The sequence below is a fragment of the Folsomia candida genome, unplaced genomic scaffold (assembly GCF_002217175.1).
Source record: "Folsomia candida strain VU population unplaced genomic scaffold, ASM221717v1 Fcan01_Sc033, whole genome shotgun sequence".
Taxonomy (NCBI): domain Eukaryota; kingdom Metazoa; phylum Arthropoda; class Collembola; order Entomobryomorpha; family Isotomidae; genus Folsomia; species Folsomia candida.
The window spans coordinates 93,275-114,664 of NW_019091225.1; the positions used below are offsets into that span (position 1 = coordinate 93,275).

General features: G+C 38.9%; 1 protein-coding gene across 1 annotated transcript in view; it reads left to right on the plus strand.

The window, feature by feature from the left end:
* LOC110860504 overlaps positions 1-21,390 on the plus strand; it is a 114,355-nt gene that overhangs the window by 35,975 nt on the left and 56,990 nt on the right. Inside the window, exon 3 of the mRNA XM_022109559.2 lies at positions 8,319-8,480. Coding sequence (XP_021965251.2) covers positions 8,327-8,480 — 154 coding nt within the window. The 5' untranslated portion in view covers positions 8,319-8,326. The remainder of the gene's footprint in view (positions 1-8,318; positions 8,481-21,390) is intronic.

Sequence of the window (21,390 nt, forward strand, 5' to 3'; positions counted from 1 at the left end):
TGCAGTCCACCTTACAATGGAGGTCTCCCAATGTATGCTCTCCGATTTTGCCCAAATTAATGGCAGTCGATCACAAATTTCGCTAATATGAAATTTGCATAAGACAAGATTAATGCTCAGTTTTGGTGCAGATATTTGCATCCCAAGAGGAGAAAATGCGCAGTAAATTTGAAAAGGGTAAAATTTGCCAACTTTAGGACGCGTTTTCTCTTCTTCGGATGCAAATATCTCTGCCAAACGTGCCCATTGGGAGATCGTGTCATTTACAAATTCCACATTAATTAAGTTTGCCATCGATTGCCACTAGTTTGCTCAAAATCTGAGAACATACGCTGTGAGACCTCCGTCGTTAGCTTGCATCCATTACGTGATATATACACATGTATTTATGTCCGTATGCCCCTCTGACCGGATCCTTTCGTGTGTAGAACACGCATGAAATGTTCTAATAATCACAAGCTTTGGACTCTCGACATGAATCATTTATTACTCCAACTTTCTTTGATGAAGCTTTATTATTAAAAGAGCAGCGTCTCTCCATTACATCGACTCCTTTGAAAACATGAACTTAAAAGTTGAAAGGTATCGTAATAGATTGCATTAATGTTGGTCATGTTGGTTGGTGGTGGCTTTTGGTCGGTGTGGTGGTTTGGTGTGGTGTCGTGGTAATGGTAATCCGTTCAAGCCATAAAATAAAATAAGGTGGAAGGCAATTCTGTAAGCTTTCGGGCTTCTTTTTCTCCCAAGAACCCTTTGTTCGGGTGGTTTTACAAGCCTTGTAATAATATTTATTACCCTGCAATAATAAGTCAGCTAATGCATTTATGAGGTAAGTTCAACTGAGGCAAATGAGAATTCAATCCGAGGAGGGTGCAAGAATTGATCGGATTTTTGTGCAAGTAAGCACATTTTATATGTACCTGGTGGGAAAAGGTGAGATAATTGGTCACAGAATTCATGGAGGAAATTTTCCAACTCAATCTACGGGAAAAAAACGTATGCGTTCTCGTATTTTAGTTAAATGATCATCTCGCTCGACGTCTTATTTTTTATGGTAAAAAATGAAATGAATTGGGTTTTAAGAAGAAGAGTATGGAACCGATGAGTGAGTTGAGGAGTCAATTGAACGCCTAAAGGTGGAGGGGTTTGTATGGTGTGATTTTTAAAAGGAGCACCTGCCCAACATCAGGTTTACATGTAAAAAAAAGTGGCTAGCTTAAAAACCCAAACCATGGTCGTGGTCTTGGAAGGTATTTATTTAATAGGAGCAGATGGTTTTTTCCAGATAAGAAGTATTACCAACGTGATTATCCGATACCTTGGGATGCAAATGGGTTTGGCTGCTTCTTCAAATAATAAAGTTATCATAACATATTTGGGAAAGAGGAAGATGATGATGACGGTACATAAGTGGTAATTGTGGTAGTTTGGTATACCTGCCGAATTTGGATAAAGCTTACCTACATATTTACATAAATACGCGTATGTACATACTTATAATAAGCTGTCGTGATGCGATAATGCATCTCCTAAAAAATACCAAAGTTTTGGTTGAGAGATCAATTTTTCTTTCCTTTGTGTTGTAAGTAAAATCTTAATGATTTGTCGATGGTGAAGGAATACCAATTAATTTTGTGGGTCTGACAAATTTCCAAATTATGTAAACTACGTAAGAAGAGGGATTTTCTATTTGTAAAAATAAATTAAAGTTTTGTTGAGTTACGACATTATCATATTTTTCCAATCGTGTTTTTTTACACAATTTCTTTTACTTCACGCTCTTCTTGTTCAATTTCATAGATGATTTTTTGGACATTGATTTATATCCAGGGAGCAATTTGTTGTTCTTGTGCATGGAAGCTGTTTTATATCGCGTGTTTGTGTTTGCTGGCAAAGATTTCATGACAGAGTGGTGCAAATTAAAATGAATTTGGTAAATTACAGTGGTACAAATGATGCCATATTCTTTTAAAGAATTCTTCTTCTCCGTACCGCACCAGGAGAAGAAGAAATCCTTATAAAATCGTACGTATAGAAATTCTTGATTCAATTGTTTGTAACTAAAAGTCGTGGGTTCATCTCCACTGTTATCATCCATCCGACGGCACGAAGGGGAAAATTCCAATTCATGAGCTTGTAATGATCTTTAATAATGCGGAGAAGGATACTCGTACAATGAAGAAGACGATGACGACGACGACGACGAGACCAGGAGGAACGACTGGAGACTTGAGAGGATTTCGTCACAATGGCCGCGGAAGCGTGGGTGGGGACGGAGGGACAATGTCCCCACGGTTATTCGATGTCCCCATCATCCCCCCATACTGTTAAACCCCTCCCTCCCCATATCCTACAATGTTAGTGTCCCCACATGTCCCCATGACTTCCGCGGCCCCTGGATTTCGATGATGCTACTTCCACTCGTGGTTGGTGGCATGATCGAATTAAGCATTGTATAATAAACCGAGTTGTGAAATAGCACGGTATTACATGCAGCCAGGAATTTCTCTCTTGTACTAAATAAAAGAATGAAAAAGTGTCCCGAGGCTGTTTTAAATTTTAAATTGGAATTTAGCATCGACGCATTGTTGATCTATGTGAGTGAGTGAGTCGAGAAGTGCATTAACATAACTAACAAACATTTGTATTGACTGCCCCTATTTTTTGAGAGCACTTACACATATTTTAAACTAACTGGAAGAAGAAGCATGCTTCTTCTTCCAGTATGCTTCTTCTTCCAGTAATATGTTCAGCCGTTTTTTTTTCGCTACACGCATGCACCCCATCCATCTCTCAAGGAAGATCGCTCTCTCCTCTTCATTTTCTCTTGTTGACAGACAAAAATAAATTAAAAGTGAGCAACACAATGGTCAAATTGTAATTGAGGTCTGGATTACATGGCGTATTTAAATCTAGTGCAAAAAAAACAAGAGTAATCTTAATGGTGCAGTTGCATAAGAAAGAAAACAGCATCTTCATCCGTCTCATTGTATGTTTTAAACGAGATTACAACACTGATAAAGAATTCTTAGAACACACAGATCGAACTTGGAGGTTGGGCTTGAGGACATAAATTATTATTACGGTCGGAAGATAAGATCGCTTCGTACAGAATATTGAAATGTGAGCTGGGTTTAGGTAATATGTACGTAACGCGAAACATGCCCTGCCCTCCTCCCGCCGTATGGATGGCGTTTGATTTTATACACATATCGATTAAATGGATCAAGTAAAATTACGAGAATTTATATAATTTGATAATGGCTGAAATTTGAATGGCGAACGAACCTCGTCGCAAAATCCTTTTAGAAAATGAGCCACAATTAGAATGCAACTGCCAAATTGTGACCTGCCACTGAGATTGAGTTAATAATCTGGTGCACTGTATGGAAAGCTCTCTTTCAGAAAAGTATGCAGAGTGGGATTGTTATTGCTCTGCCATCATTTGTTACAACGTGTCAGTAAAGTCGGCACAATTATTGTAATTTTCCTCCATAAATCCTCACCCTTTGAAGTTCAGTAATTTGGTTTAGTTAAGAGTTGGTTGGTTGGTTGGTCTCGTTCGTGTTGTTTCACATGTCCAGCCAGAGTCAGAGATCATTCTTGTTCCACATAACCCGAAGCATGTAGCAAATCCAGTTCATTTGTTGTTTTATGAAGTAATTGACAGGAAACTGATTACTTGCACGAAGCGAAGAAAAGGTAACGAACTATGGAATAAGCAGGTATACGACTCACCTGGTTGGCAATAATGAAATAGTGTACCTGCAAGTTAAAAGACATAGATTTTTTAATCAATATAATTCAGACTGGATTTTGAATTCGACCGTCGAGGAATGAATATCAGTAATGAAGAAGTCATAAAAATTGCAAAACATCATTAGCACTTTTCATTCCGGAATGAAATGAATCAACAATTACATTATATTCATACGTGATAAATGTGCATGCGTATAAAAAAGCGGTCAAGAAGAAGAAGAACCAATAACCGCCTAATTGCTAAATTAATGATTTATTCGGCCCATGCAAAGTGAAAGATCCAGTTTTTCTTTTCGAATGAATTGACATGTTTAACTTTTAATTTGATTTGTTACTCGAATTGTAATTTGATAGGATAATTTTGTTTTATGAGGTCGGCTTTTTTGTGCGATTTTGAGTTCAATGCTTTTCCAATTGTTTGAACAAAAGTGTGGAATTTGGATTGGACTGGACTCGTCTCAGATTTCGGCAAGACGTTTAAACGTTTTCCTATTTGGGGAGGGATGCGGATTCGGATTTACGCAATCAGTGTTTCGGGTGGAAGTAAAGTAACCAGTTTCAAGAAATAACGGGAAGAAAGTGATATCTTGCAGCCATTTTGACCTGAAAGAAATGCAAGGCGTAAGAAACTACGTCCGCTAGCGCTTGGCTACATGGCGAATATTTCTTGTATTTTTTCGCAATTTCTTGCACCTTGAATTTCTTTTTTTACAGAGCAAGAAATGTAGTAAACGAAACACTGGCCACGATGGGGAAAGTGTATCTGTAGTAATTGATAATTCTGTGGGAATCTGTGGGGCCCATACATCTTATTAAATGCCTAATAGGCCACCACAATCTGACACTTCTCCCCCGCACTGAAGGAATCCAGGAGAGTCGTTGTTTCCATTGTGACTGAATAAAGTAGTCGTGGTGGTAATGGCATCGGTGGACTTACTCCGGAACAACTTTACTTTGTCCAATCTCACTCGCTGATAATGGGAAAGATTTCCAAGTTCATCTCCCCTCGTACGACGACCACCTTTTCGCTCGTACTTTACCCAAATTCTTAAATTACAGGGAATCTTATCCCAGCGGACGTAACGACGAGAAAGTGGGGACTTTTGTTCTTGCAGAGAAAGTGCAACTCACTCTCTTGTTCAAAGAAATGACCAAGAGGGAGAGACATTCCAATGGTCTCTCTCTGGGTGGGATAAATGCTCCGATAACATGGCGAGTTTGTCGGAGTAGAGAGATAATAAAGCGGGACAACGTGTGTAACAAGGGGGTGAAAGCAGGAAATATCCAAGCGTTACAAATATGCGTGGCGTATTGTCCGGTTGATTGAAGGATTCGTTCAGTTTTCGTGACCTTTGAGGTCAAAATGGAGGTTACCATTGAATTCGTGGTTAAAGTTCTTATTAAATTGACATACATAACGTTATTTGACCATTTTTGACCTTTGTGACCGTGACGAGTGTGAAATTGAACTCGCCCTTCGTCTTGAGGTTAGGAGTTTATATACGTTTCAAGTTTGCATTTACGTATTATCGGGCCAAAGGACAGACGGACGGACAGACAGACATGACAATCTTATAAAGAGCTTTTCTCCCCTTAATAATGCTCTTTGGCGTACTTTGTTCATGGATTGGCCATTTGCGATGGGTCCAAGTATCCCATCGAGGAGGTGAATAATGTGGAGACGAGCAAAATGGTACTTTCTCTATTTTGCAAATCCTGAAAATATTTTGCCAACTTTTGCACTAATTTTCCCCCATCCAATGCCGACCTTACACATGTAACTAGTGGTAATGTTTTAAAAGTGCATTGTTTTGCAAAAAGTCGGCCAGGAATTTATTAAGTATTCTGTCTGAAGAATCCAAAACATTTGTGGAAATGGTTATGTTCCCGTCGGAGGAAGAGAATGTTTCGCTTATTTATTCGCACAATTTGGGACAAAGTTGACTGCGCGTAACTATGTGCTGCGGTTTAGTGAGCTACTTTCTCCCAGAAAGCCGTCTTCATGCAGATTTCGTGACTCCTTCTTTTCTTGCGGGGTTTAGAAGAATAAGTTGACAATATTCGTGATTCGAAAATGTCTAGAGACGCGGGAACTTATGAATTTACGAAATCTGCAACGTTTTGTCACGTGGTATGTGAAACTCCTCTCCGAATAATGAAGCGTGACTACGTAGGGTACTTACTACATGTGGTCTCTCTACGTACCAGCCAAGACTGCAAAGTGGTTGAGGGCGAGTATGACCCCCATAGGAAATGGCTAAAGAAGAGCATTAACATGTTCATAAATTTCCGTCGGCTTCCTTCCTTCTGCCGTTTCACGCATTGTCAACCCCACGACCTGGAGGGGGCTACTTTCCTAAACTGCATCATTTTATGGGAAAAAATTTGCTGATATTTTCAAAATTTCGAAAGAAACAAAGTGAGTCCGGAGGCTATAATTATTCTGGAGTGAGTCGTTGAATTTCTGAAAATTGTCAATAACCGGGCATAAAATAAAGAAATAGGCTGGGGTATAGTCCGGTATAGATAAATATTAGCCTCGCCTCGTCTGATATGCATCCCATTAAAGGAGTCGAGGCTCGGAGTGGAGTGGACAGTTTGGAGATTGAGGGAAAGTTCTTTTTGCGCTTTCTCCATTAAAATCATGGCTTATGGGATGAGATGGGATGGAAAAGTGGGAACATTTCTTTCATAACTTGGTCAACTCCTGTTTTTTTTATTTTTATGTAAGAAGAAGGGTCCTCACAAGAAAATGGGACAAACACACGCACCGATTTTTTGGGCCATGATTTAGTCTCGAAAATTAAAAAAAAGTTGTATATCATGAATTAATAAATTACGCAGTGTTTCGGGTGGAAGTAACCAATTGCAAGAAATAAAGGCAAGAAAGTGGTTTCTTGCAGCTATTTTGACCTGCAAGAATGCAAGGCACAAGAAACTACTTCCCGCAAACGACACGTGGTTAGATGACGCATGTTTCTTGCAGTTTCTTACCTTGCAGTGCAAGTAATGTAGCAAACCCGCAAGAAACGAAACTCTAAAATCACGATATTCATGATTGGACCTAAAAGACACATTTTTTATGTAACGTTTAGTCGAGAAGATGCCATCCCGGAAGGAAGAAGTAACGTAACGTAGGTCCATAAGTTGCATGTTTCATGCGTAATGTGATGGTTTATTGTTCTCTCAAACTGTAGCCTTTTTATGGAAAGAGACACTTTTCCACAGATGAACAATTGTTATGAACAACATTGCATTGCATCACTACATACTTTTTAGACGGAAGGACGTTACATTTTGCTTTTTTAACAACGGATGAAATCATGCGTCCACTTATACTTTGTGCTTAAATGGTTCCTCTCTCTCCGCCTGAAGGAGACAGCGCCTGGCTGTTTTGGTACGTAGACGACGTACATTTCCTCTTCCGACATAAAAATGACCACTATCTTTATCACTGGACGGGGGTTGAGTGCCCACTACTTACTTCGGGTCACCCACCACCGTTTGATGTAAATGTGGCCAGATTTTCGTCTCCTTTTCTGACTTAAGGAAGCATCTGCTGCAGAAACAAAGTAGTCAAATTGTACTGGAACACTTTAATAAATTAATTATGGCAAAAATCTGGCCTCCAGAAGCTCCACAATCTTAACGAAATGGGAATTATCTCCCAAATTTGAATTTACTTTCCCACTTTTTCAGGGAAGTGACCAAATCTTGAGGAATGAATGCCATATCGGACTATCTCGTAAAATGGACCAGTTTTCTAAAGCATTGGTCTTCAGTAGCTGAATTCACACACATGAAGATATGTAAAAGAGGTGCTGAAAGTAAGTGTTGTGATCAGAATGTTATCAGCGAGCAGTCTGGAGCCATTTGAATATCACGTATTACTTATGTACGTATGAAATCCGTCTCATTTTCATTTTCCAACATAAAAAGGTCCATTGTCTGGTGTGTTGTGCATATCGTATCTTTTTCATATCGCTAACAAAGAAGAGAGAGAGCAACATTCATTGAATCGAGTCTAATGGTTCAATAAAAACACGACTGTCTGCTCCCGTAAACTGGCCGAATATCCAGTGTTTATCGTAATATTATGTAATATTGTTGTCGAGTCAGGAATACGGTATCATCATCGTATTCTCGTTTTTTTCTCAGCCTTCTCCTCATTGTAATAATAATATGTAATAAGACGGAAAATCCTCTCTCTCGTGGAGTGCAGACTGTGAACACGTACAAAAAAGATGAATAGAAATTTTAAAATCGTGATCACTGCAATGTAAATAAACAGTGGTGCAAATATTTAATGAAAAGTTACTCTCTCACCGGCCTAGTAATTTTAGGAGGGGATAATAATAAGGCAATATTTCTGAAAATTTGAAATATTTGGTTACTTGCACATCTGTACATTTAATGATTTATTGGGACGCACATGGCACGAAAAATGAGCAATTTTTGAGGTTCTTCTGCCACATGAAGAAGAGATGATGATGATGACGACGAGTTTGTGTGTATGTAATGGAACTAATTTTTTATTCCGATTTTATTTCATTCTACAGGAAAAAGGATGCGGTTTTCGAGAAAGTTGCGAGTCACGTTCTTCTCATTTGAGTCCTCATTTGGACTCCTTTTGTTGGTCAATCTCACACTTTTGTGGGGGCATGGAGCAGTCGTCTCCGGTCTCGCTGTACCCGCGACGGATTCTCACACCAATCTTTCCGGTAAGTTTCTAATACATAAATCTTATTATTGCGCTGCTTGGGTAAATCTGAATTGCACAATTTGACGCTACATACATGCATACACGTCCGGTTCCAAAAAATTCTTAAAATATTTAAGAAAATTCGATCTGGTTATGGACCAGTAATTTGACTGTTGTCTTATTTTGGGCCAGTTGCATAAATTGTGTATTAGATTCTATTTATGTATTAAGTGGGGTTCATCGCTTAATGTGATCGTCCGTCTGTCCGTCCATAAGCAGGATACTTTCAGAACGCCTCAACATAATCAAATGCCGTTTTCGCCATTGTGCTTCTAGGTCTTATTTCTCGGTCAATTTCGATAATGGGGTAAATCGAGTCACCCCCAACGCAACAGAGGGGTGTGGCCCAAAATTAGATTTAATTTAAATTTTCATATATGGTGTCATTTTAAAGGAAATTTCAATATTTTTGACCTCCGATGAAGCTATGACCGTAAGGAGAAGGTCAAAGGTCAAAAATGCATAATTTTCATATAGTATCATTTTACATTTTCCTGTATAACACCACTTTTTCATGTTCGTTTAAGACGGTTTATTATTCATCCCTCCGCTGAAAATTCATCAAGTCTCTTCTTCCCTATCAGTTTCTCCATCTCGTTTCATTCCTCACTCTTTCTCACCACGAACCATCACCACGTCGTATTTACGTACGTCGCATCCAATTGGGACGGATGAATAGAGAGTGAGTTGTACTTTTTGAATTTAATTCAACCTGAAGTTTACATCTCCGAGTCGTCCGAGTCCGAGATAGATAGTTGGATAGCGAGACAAGAAATAAATTCATTTACACCTTCTTCACCTCAAGAAAACGGAGGGGATGCACAAAGCCATTTTCATTTTCAAAGTGTTGATTTGATGTTGATCGTTGATTTGATTTCTGAACTTATTGAGTTTATTCTCTCTCTCGCCCTCCTATTCAAAAGCCAGAAGAAAATGTGAGTTGGGCGAGCAATAAATGTATTTCTCTCGTCGATGTGATTACAATCCGATTCAATCGAATGATGTTTGTAAATTCTGAGGTGCTCGTCGTATTCATCTCTCTCCACCACGAAGTAAAAACATGAATCTTCTTTGTGTGACTTGTGAAGAAAACGAAAGGGCCAAACAAACCAAAGCAGGCAGGGCATCATTATAAAATAAAGTGGTGATGATGTTTCAAAAAGTTGCACAAGTTTTTAACCAAGGTAGGCAATTTGGCCGAGGAGAGGAGAGTCTTTTTACGTATGTATTAATGAATAGGCTCCCCTGCTGCAGACCAATGTGTTTTTGAATAATTTTGCGATTCTTATCGACCATCGACTTGAAGTAATAATTGAAATGTCTTTGTTAATCGGGGATTTTCTCACGTTCTTTTGGTGTGCCACACAGGGAAACTTGCTATCTTAATGCGATTCACAGGTGAAAATAAGCTGGGATTTGCTTGCACCACCAACTTTGGATGGAGATTACGGAGGAAAAAACGATGTCAATCAATCCTCTTGATCAACAATTTCCTCACATTTGTAGTATCTAGCACTTGGTTTTTTCTCCACTTAAAGTTGGCTGTTGTGATGTGAAGAAGAAACAAAATGCATCATTTTGGAGAAAAATGAGTCAGATTTGGTGAGCAGAGAGAGTGGGGTGAATTGGACGGAATCGAGACCAGTTTTACCGATAGGGACGCACAATTAGGCACAGACATGGTCTATTTATCTCCATTCTTTCCCGTTCAATTCCATCCAAAGCGAAGCAGCAACCTGGATTGGCTTTTGGAACAAAAAGTGGATGATACCGAAATTTCCTACGTGTTCATGATTCATTTTATTTCCTGGGAGGAGGAGGACTCTATATCGCAATCTCCTCACTCCTTAATGTGACGCTATTCAACACTTTTTATCTTGAATTCTCCTACAAAAAGGGTGGATGAGGAGCAGGTCATTATGCTAGGCTGCCTTCTTCTTCTCCCTCCTCGAAAAAAAACAAGAATGCTCCAAATGTTTCACTCTTAAGAAAGATCCCATATCCACCCATGCACCATTATGCGCGTCGATAAGAAATGTATGCAAACACCGTAACAACGCTTGTCATGAGGTACATATGTCAAATTCATGCATGCACGTTGTTCAGTGAAGAAAGGATTGTTTGAAAACTTATTTAGTTATGCGTATCCATTGGCCATTATTCCAGTTTTGGTGTATACATTTTCCTTCTAAAATTACCTACCACTTTGGAAGAATGGGTGTGGATTGGGTAGGATTTTTTGCTGGTGCTGCTGCTGCTTCTGAGAGAGGAAATCTCTCGTTTTGTGTTGCATGTTGATTTGGCTGATGGAGCGAATCGAGTGGAACGAAGATTCTTGTAAATTATGTGCATTAGGATTTGCGTGCTTTGGGATTTTTGGAAATTTATGAGAAATTTGTGAAATATGGGCAGACTTGCTAGTTTCTGGCTCGGCGAACTGGTGCGCTCACTTACTTAACTTAGGTGTGGTGGTTCGGCGCACCAGAAATTAGCAAGTCTGAATATGGTGGCAAAAAAATAGGTTCATCTCTAATTATTTATATACATCTCTCATAAATAAGTTTGCAATAAGCTTTTGCATGCTAGCACGAATTTAAGCTTGTTCATTTCATTTATTTAAATATATAAGTGTCGCATACATATTTACATACGCCCACGAGGTTAAAATTGTATATATAGATATCTAAAAGCAACACTTTTCCTCCTTTTTGATCCTCCCACCTGTTTATTAGATGTGGGTCAACTCACTTTACGCTCTGTCTGAACAAGCATGCAGATTTCTCCTCCGTTGTTTTGTTGCTTTAAAGAAAGGTTGTTAGTTCTTACGTGCGAGAGATGCGGTTTTGTTCCGCCGGTGGTTGGTGAAAGTAAGCGAAGCATAAATTTCAATTATGGTTCCACTGATAGTCTCATGGTTCAACTAATTTTGATGAATATTTACCTTTGTCTTGTCAACCAGACGGGAAACCATCCGCGCATAAGCGTCCATACACAAACACACTTTTATCAGTGTGTGCTATCCTGGACGACCTAACCACTTTACTTACCCGGCCGGGCAGGCAGGTGGGGTCGGTCGGTCGGTCGGATAGTTAATGATGATGGAAACGGGATGCGATGAGATGGGGCAGTTAACAAATAGATTGGATTCCGCGGATACCGCGGTTCGTTCTGCGTAATCAGATATTCCATTAACTGGAAAAGTTTATATTTATTCGGCGTCTCCTGCTGCCTCCGAGCTGGTTCAGAGAGCCATGAATTCTTCCTCCTCGCAGCAGGTAGTTGTGGAGCAAAAAGGAGAAAAACTTTTGTTTTTACTCCACTTTCACGTGTTTATTCAAGGGTTAAATAATACACCAGCAGTTGTTGAAATGGGGTAATAGTTGAATAATTAGTTTCACTCGGGTTTAAATTATGCAGTGGTGATGGATGAGGAAATTGTGGGTAAATTAGAATTTAGGAAATCATCTTCATCATCATGTGAGGTTGTCGTCGGGGATGAAGAGTTGTTACGTGTAAAACTGACAGTGTTTCGGACCACTTGCAAGAAATAACAGGAATAAAGTGATTTGTTGCAGTTATTTTGACCTGCAAGAAATGCAAGGCGCCAGAAACTACGCCCCGACGCTGTACTTCATACGGCGCGTGACTAGATGGCGCATATTTCTTGCACTTTCTCCCAGTTTCTTGCACCTCGCATTTCTTGCATTTCTTGCTTTACACTGCAAGATATGTAGCAAACGAAACACTGAAAACTGGCCCCACTTTACCCCATAAATTACGTAACAAGCATGCAAGAACTACAACAATGGGAGCTCAAACATATCATCCTCACAAGACAAGTAGTGAAACACATTCATTCCTTATCTCGAATGAAAGGGGGCTTATCTTTGTTCCGGCGCTTATCTCTGTTCTGTTCCCTGTTCTCTTTCGCCATCCTGATTAGCCAGGATTGTGTCTGACTACTGGAGTAACAGGAAGCATACAAATAGTCGAGGGAGCAAGTTCTGCTTTCACTCTCTTTACAAAAAGTTGTAGTATAAAATCCCATCCAAACCGTACCGGGCTCGAATCCTAATTCTCCTCTCTCTTGGAAAGGGAAAGTGCTGGTGGTGTGGTGTGGTGATTATCAGGCTGCGAGAAAGTGGGCGCAGGAAGTATCATGCAACTTTCATGGAGTTTTCTAGAGTGAAAGTGAAAGTGGCTGGTGCGGGTGATGTGATGTGATGATGAGCATCAGGAAATTAACAGTTTCTCACTACATGTATTTACACACTGACATCCCTTCATTTCACGAGAAATGTGTCATACACTCCTGACAACTGGAGGAGAGTGTTGTTGTTTTGCTGAAAAAGGGAGACCTGTCAAATCATCTGGAATTAAATCACGAGTAAAATTGGTATTGATAAGTCGCAGTTGTCTGGCTTTATCTTGCGGCACAGTTTTTTGTTGTTGCTCCATTTCCAGTCTGACTGACTGACACCAACTGTCAGCCAGCCTGGAACTGTTTAATGTTTGGAAATGCGGGCATATAAAACATTCAACAGCTCATTTCATTTCATTTCATTCAGTCGAAACGTATGTAGTAGATTTGATTTTAATGTCGGAAATTTCACGAAATTTGTTCACTCGAAACAATGCTCAGAATCGGGATGCTTTTGCTTGGTGGAATTTTACGTGTACGCTTGGATGAAATGAGCTTTTGGCACTTGTCTCATAATTTAGGCACGCTTGATGGGACCATCATCAAGGCATTAAATTCTTACTAAAGTCTTGAGTTGGAGGAAGCAGTTGGATTGAGTTTCAGGCAGAATTTGTGTGTGATGTAATACTGCCAAACTTGAAATAGTTTCGCTCATTTGATACCGTAAAACAATGTGGTTACGTAATGATTTTAAGCATAAAAATTTCAGAGCATGACTGTCTCTAGCAAACCCTCCGTCACCTGGAAGTTACTTGTGACTTACAAGGGAGGTGTCCCAGCGTATGCTCTCAGATTTTGGGCAAAATAGTAGCAATTGAGTTTAAATAATTTGAAATTTTCAAATTATACGATCTCCCAATGGGAACGTTTGGCAGAGATATTTGCATCCGAAGAGGAGAAATTGCAGGCTAAAGCTGGCAAATTTTACACTTTCTAAATTGATCGCACGTTTTCTCCTCTTCGAATGCAAATATCTCTGCCAAACGTGCCCATTGGGAGATCATGTCTTTTGCAAATTTCATACTAATTAAATTTGCCATCGATTGTCACTAATTTGCTCAAAATCTGAGATGATACGCTGGGAGACCTCCATTTCTGAGGAGAACATCCGTCATCCTCAGGCGGCCGAGTGTAGTGTGTAGTATGCACTTTCTGTGTCCCAACTTTTGCACTACTTCCGCAGTAAAAGAAGTAAAACTGGAGAAGAAGTTAGTTTCGGTCCTCCGTCCGTGTTGGTTGGTAATCCTTTGAGTTTGAGTCTGCTCACTCTTGCAATTTCATAAATCTACTTTATCCCTCGTAACCCAGGAGAAGCTTTTAGTGCTCTGATGTAATGTTGTTGTTGAGCTTTAACTGAAAATGACGAGTTGTTTTGTGAGTGACTCCTCTGGGGAGGAGAGAAAGTATGGAAAGTCACTCACTCACTCACTCACGCCACTTGCATACTTTCCCCATAACAAGATTCATAACAGCAGAAGCAGCAGCAAAGTTTAGGCGGCCTGTTCTTGCCAGCCAGGACTCAGGAGTAGTGATTACACGATTATTATTATGTATGCAGCCGTACTAAAGCTATCCGCTGAGAGATTTACCTCTATTTTCCCTGCCATTCATGTCCGGTCGGATTTCAGAGACAGTTTAATAATAGAAAAAATAAACTGTTACAAACGAAATGTAACAATCGGGTGAAACCACGATCAGAACTATAAAAAATTTGACATTTAGACATTTGACCTTATCCTAACGGTCATTGGTTAGTCGGAGATCAAAAATATTGTCGGGTTGATTTCGTAGTAAAGTTTACTTTAAAATGACACCTACATGAAAATTAAAGCTCAGTTTAATTTTTGACCAAACCCGGTAGCGCTGTGGGGGTGGTCCGATTACCCCCCAAAAGTTGATAGGAGGCTCCCCCTGAGGTCGTATGTATGATGCCACAAACTTATCTTGATAAGTTCTCGCGTTATGCTGCGGACGGACGGACGGACAAAGTCTTACCATAACAGGGATTTGCCCTACAATAAAGAGAATTTTTTCTGCAAAAATGTAATGATGACGCTTCAAATTCTTGTGATTATCCAACTTAATGACAAATGCGCGTCTGTCTGCCGTTGTTTGTAACGTAAGTGACACTCGGAGCGAGGGAATGAGATGAAAGTGGTGTTGGTGATGGTGACTTTGTTGTTGCATTTGCTGTCAGACGGAGGAAATGACATATGGACAAGATTTTGTTTGTTTGTCTCTTTCATGCAAAAAGTTGACAGCTCAGCGTTTCTTTTGTTACTGTCTCGCGCGTATCTCATTTCATTCATGGTTTAACTGAATCTGGAAATTTGTTGGGATTGGATTGGACTTGAGTAAAATATGACTTTCATTTCGTTCTTCTTCTTTTCTCCGTGCAGGCAGATGAATATTGTATTTTTGCTGTGTCAAGCGGATAACGTGTTGTAAAAAATGCTTAGATTTGTTGGCTCGTACATATTTATTTCGTGTCTGTGTGGATTGATGAATGTGTGTAAATTTTGAACGGGACGATATTTAAATATGGTAAATTATTTCTGCATCGACACGTGTAACATATGTTTAGCTGGAAGTAGAACGTTTGCAAATAAGGAAACTTGCATCATTGATCACGCCACTAATTTTGGGTGAGATTGATGATATTTTCAATACATCCGGAATATGCCACGTTTCACTTAAACTATAAACTCTTCTGATAAATTACTCTGCATAATGTAAAATTCATCAATGCCGAATTTGCCTTCGAAATTATTTAGTTGCACAATTTTTAATATGCAATCAGACATCATGTTTCATCCTCTCGTTGAAATACATTCAGTAAAAAAAAGAAAAAGTCGATTTAAAAAATATTAAGCCAGATCTTTTCCAGCTTCCTTTCAGCAACTTACTTAAACCACTTTAAACGTGTATCCATCCCGTTGGTGCCCGGGTTGAAATGAAGACTGCGCGTCGTCTTCTTAAGAAAACGGAAGAAGGCAAGGGTTCTCCTCCTCCTTTCTCGGAGAAACGTCTCATTTCGTATGCATAGCTTGGAAGCTTATATTTCAACCCTAATTTTAAAATATTGCTTCACTTGAAGTGCTTATGTATTTCCGTTTTCTTTCCGCTGATACTTTTACTTACTTTTACTCTCTCCGCATTAATATTCCTCATCCACTTTATCAAAGGAGAGACAAATTCGAGATCCTCCTGACTTTCTTCTTCTCTGTTGGTATTTTTAATGCAGGCAGCTTTTACTCCCAGAATCTCGAATTGAATGAATAAGCGCGTTTTATTATCTCTCTTCTGGTGGAAGAGAGAGATAGAGAGAAAGTGTGAAGGTGAAAGTAAGTCTTTTGTTGGGGTATGATTTCAAGTGTGAAAAATGCACTTTTTTTCTTTACAGAACTTTTTTTTAAAAGTGTCGGATTGCAAAGTCACGTCGTCCTCGTATCGATTTTGTCTTGTTGCATTGCACCCTCTCATAAATATTTCCACAATCCTAAACCATAAACTAAACTGACGTTAAAGGGTGCATGAGGTGGTTGTGTAAGAAGTAAAATGAGGAAATGCACACAAACACGGACAGCAGCATTTTTTTCTTCATGCTTTTTCTCAGACAGACAGAAAAGGAGAGAACAGAACAGAACGGTTGTAAAAAGTTTGAATTTTTTTTGTGTTGGCTTAAAAGTTTTTGATGTGCGTATGCATGCACAACCAGAATTTTTACTTAAAACGTTCTTTGTTTCATTGTTTGCATAAGTTGGAGCAGTTTACAAGTTGCTGAGTCGGGAGAGAGAGAGAGATATGTAGAAAATTGAGGAGGAAGAGAAAGTAGATAAGCACATATTTAAGGAGGAGACACATGTTGTATGCATTGTATTTAGCTACGCATGGGAATAAATGTGTGGAAAAAGAGGTTTAAAAACTGAAATAATAATAGCTGCACACGGTTGGATAGAGAATGCACACATTTTTAGAAATTGTGTGCATTTGAGTTTTTACAAATTTTGGGAAAATAGAAATTTTTCACTTTTTAAGGTCAACTACCGAAACAATATCTGTTATAGATAACACATATTAAAAGTGTCGCAAAATTTAGTAACCGTGTTGAACCATACCAAAATGTTTCTGAAACGAAATTTACAATTTTGCCTAAAGGTTTCAAAAACCAAAATGTGAAACTTGGAGACGAGACTTAAGCAGTAAAAAATTTGGGTCTTTTATAAAATATGTGGATTTGAGTTTTAAAAATGATTACAATTTTATCCAATTTTATCCCGAAACAAATGTCCATCTACAGTAGATATGTCCATATTAAAAAGGTCTACAATTTAGTAACGGTGTTTAACAATACCAAAATTTCTCGGAAATGGTATTTCCTTCAATTTTCGTAAACGTTTCAAAACGTATGTGAAACTTGGGGACACGAAGGATTTGCACAAGCCGTAGAAAATCTGGATCTCATTATTATCGGAACTTTATCCCGCCTTCGGCTACAACTCCATCATTCAAATCAGAGCTGACAACGTAATTTAAAATATTGTCGGTGGTGGATCCTTGTTTTATACGGAAATTCGCGAGTCTTTATTACACAAACAGGCCAGGCCCAAGGTAAATACGGTTCGTGGTCTGGTCTGGTTTCGTTGGTTAGTTGGAAAACGTGGCGTGACACATTTCGCATAAGTATATCCCCATTTCTCTGGTCGACGAAATTGGCAGAATCAGAACGTGGCCTACAGGTGAATAATTGGAATGAATGCACATGACCATGCTCCAATAGCGGAGTGTCAAACGATGGGTGTGACTTACAAAGTAGTCGTCGTCCAGTGGCCGCGGGGACATCTGGGGACATTAACATTGTAGGATAGGGGAGGGAGGGGTTTGCGTAACATGGGGGGATGATGAGGACATCGAACAACTGTGGGGACACTGTCCCTCTGTCCCCAGGCTTCCGCGGCCACTGTCGTCCCCGTCCCCTTGCACGATACGTATGATTAGTGTCATTAACTACAGGAAGTGAGCGCACAGAGGATGAATGGATGGGAGAAGAGTGCTTTTGGAAATTCGACTTAAAATGCAAATTGGCTAAGTGTCCCATTTCATTCCGTTCGTCTCATTTTCATCCCGCCTGGAAAATGGAATCGATTGGGGGCACATTTACTTAAGGAAATACACGCATTTCTTCGCCTCCAAATTGGGAAAGACATCAAAGAAACAAGTCTATTTCTTGGGAGGAGAGCGTTTACACATTACAAAAAAATTCGGGTTTTCTCGAAATTTCCAGTGTATGTAATCGAAAATAAAATGGGATAAATGACACCCCGACGACGACCCGAGTTATCTGAACGCTTCGAAAGTTTGGAGGACCGGACGCGGAGGCGGATGTCTTTCTCATTTGACATTAAGACATGGATACTATCGCATCGCAGGCATGCAAAATTCGGTGCTTTCTCCTCCTCCTCCGGCTCATAAATGTTCTAATGATGTTCGGACCGTCTCCTGAATCCTGATGGCTTATTAGTCCTTACAGATAATGGATGGGAGACGCGTCCCTTCTGCATACAAATTCCGCTAATTCATTCAGTGCAGTTTTGTCATGCAAAGGGTTCATCGATAAGAGCACATTTCGTGATATCAAACCCTGTTTTTTAACATAGAATTTGGTCACATTTTTGAAGATAAAGTCAATTTTTATAAGATTTGTACAAAAAACATACTATTCTAAAACATCAATGAATTTCATCGATAAGGTCACATTTTGTGATATCAAACCCTGTTTTTTTCATGTCTCAAAATGGAATTTGGTCACATTTTTAGAATAGATTTGTACCAAAAAAAACTTTCTATTCTGAAACATCAATGAATTTTTACCGCAATGATTTCGCCTCGAGCCAAGATTTGACTGACTTTGTCGGATTCTTCTCCTCCTCGAGGACAATGATCATCATTTGTAATGGCAAGTTTGACGTCCAAATTGTAATGAAGGTTGATTGGTGTGGTGGTGCTCCGTTATTGAATATTATTACGTGCTTATCACAACTAACAGGTTGTAATCGAAGAGAATAAATCTTGTGAATGGTCGTGTTTTGAATATTAAAATGATTTTAATTGATTGAAAAGTCTGTCAAAATACTAACAATAAAAAAAACGTGAAAAAAACAAAATAGAAATGATACCAAACATTTTCTGAATTTGAAATGTTTCACAGTTTGCGAGAGCTTCGTTACTAATTCAATTCAATAAACCAATATTCACAAGAATACATAACACAAGTCGAGTTAATCAAATCAATCATTTTTTATTTACGGGGCTCTTTTTTCCCTTTCAATCAAACTCCAGTCCAGTCGTGAATATCCACCGATTTTACCGCCGAGTTCAGTATGATGCATAACCTATTTTTATTCCCAACCTAACACCACTGAGGTTGAGTTCCAGGCTAAATAAATTCTGGTCAGACCGGACTTGAAATATGATTGATTGGCTAACGAAGGCTTCCCACAGCTCGTCGTGTGGGACGTGAGGGAGACAAATTGCTTTGGAATTATCCATAAAATTTAATTTGCATTTTAAAATTAACTTTAACCGTTTGACCCCTCATTAATAAAAGCATGGAATGGAACAGTTGGTTTGTTGAATGGTTCGAATTAGATAATAATGTAAATCCACTAGTGATTTTTTTGAGGAGGAAAAATTGTAATGTGATGTAATTACGTCGTTGAGAAAAAATTTAGAGGTTTTTAAATATTGAAAAGATTCGAAGATTTGTCTGCGATTTTTTCTGGCAGGTTTAGTTTATAGTGTTTAGTTCAAAAAACTTTCATTTTTACTCCCAGAAAATGTACCCACTGTATTATTTAGAAAATAATGTAAATCCACTGATTTTTTTTTATAAAATTGTAATGTGACGTGATTACGTTGTTGAGATAATATCGAGATTTTTACAAATATTTAAAAGATTCAAAGATTAAATACAATGGATTAAAAAAACGAGACAATTGCGTTATGAATTTAACCGTAATTTAAAAATTCGTATTTTTACTCCCAGAAAGGAGTAGAAAGTTTCCATTACATTATTTAGAAAATAGTGTAAATTTACTGATTTTTGTAAAGTGATTACGCCATTGAGGAAAAAATTGAAATTTCTGCAATTAAATATTTAAAAGATTCCGAAAATTCTGGCGACCAAAATCAAGCCAATTGCATTACGAATGTAACCACAGTTTAAAAACTCGTATTTTATTTTTTACTCTCAGAAAGGAATGCACTTTCCATTACGTTATTTAGAAAATAAAATAATGTATGTGTGATTGTGTGGAGAGTGCATTTGTAGAATCGTATTAAAATTAAATACTCTGTCCAGCCGGAGACTTGACTTGGCAGGTTAATTAATCTGCTCAGCAAGGTTCTTTTTGTTCTCGGTTTTAATACTGGAGAGCAGAGAAGTACACGCCTTGTGGATGGATGGATGGCTGGATGGATGATTATGGCACTTAATGGGTACACACGTACATATCTAAGAAATTGTGCTGCATACATATTATGCACCGTGAGGATTTTGTTCTTATTTGGGAAGACGTTCTTACGTAAAGCGTACCTTACTTTCCTCCTAGTCAGTCAGTCAGTCAGTCTCCAATCTATTTTTGAATTCAGTTCAGATTCAAAGCAGTCAACCGAGGTCCAATTAGTGTCCGGAGTGAATAATATCCAAGCGAGTGGTAAAATCTTGATAAGAACGAGACTGTGGGGAAAAGTCGATGCTTCGATGGTCATTATCTCACTAATAACGGGAGACTCTCCTCGCACCACATATATCCAGCCAGTGAACATGCTCACTCAATTATTTTCACGATGTGCGCATCATCATTTCAGTGTAGGAAACACTTTTACTTAACTAACTCAAAGTTGTAACGGTGTCGAATTTAATTTGGAATTTCTTTCATCAAAGAAACAAAACTAGACTGTGAAGTTGGCAGACTTGCATTTCGTCCAATTTGGGTCAGACTAATTTACCTGCTGCATCGTGTAGAATAATTTCTTGAAATGGGTCGGATTCCTGCAGCAGCAAGTTTATGTACTTTCGCCTGATTTGATTGCATAACGATGATAACGAGAGGAACAAGTTTCTCCGTCTTTGGAGGATATTTCAATAAAGCAAAGTAAATGGAGCGTGTGCACGCTAAATTAATTGTATTCACGGCGAATCAATCTGCCGTAATAAATAAATAAAGTCGTCAGTGCAGCAAATAATGATTGATTCAATTTCGCATCCGATCCAATCAGCAGCGTCGTGGTAGAGGAATAAATGATTTGTGTGAGTAAGTAATGTATGCAGAAGAAGCACACCTTGATCATCTCATCATCATCAAAGAGGTGGATGGATGCTGGTAGTCGTCCTGTAAACACATAAGTCTGTACTCTACAAAATTGATCTAGATCTCGATTGATGCCTCATCACGTCACCGATGAGATGAGATGAGATCTCTCCATTAAGCCAGTTTGTCTACCTGACTGGTACAAGGAAAGTGAGTAAATTAACCAGAGTACGAACCAGGGGATTCATTTACCTGGCTGTGGCTCACTCACCTTCGTTACAATATGTGTATGTGCATGCGAGGAGGAGATGATCCTCACTGGTGGACTGGACGAGAAGGGATGGATGACTAATATC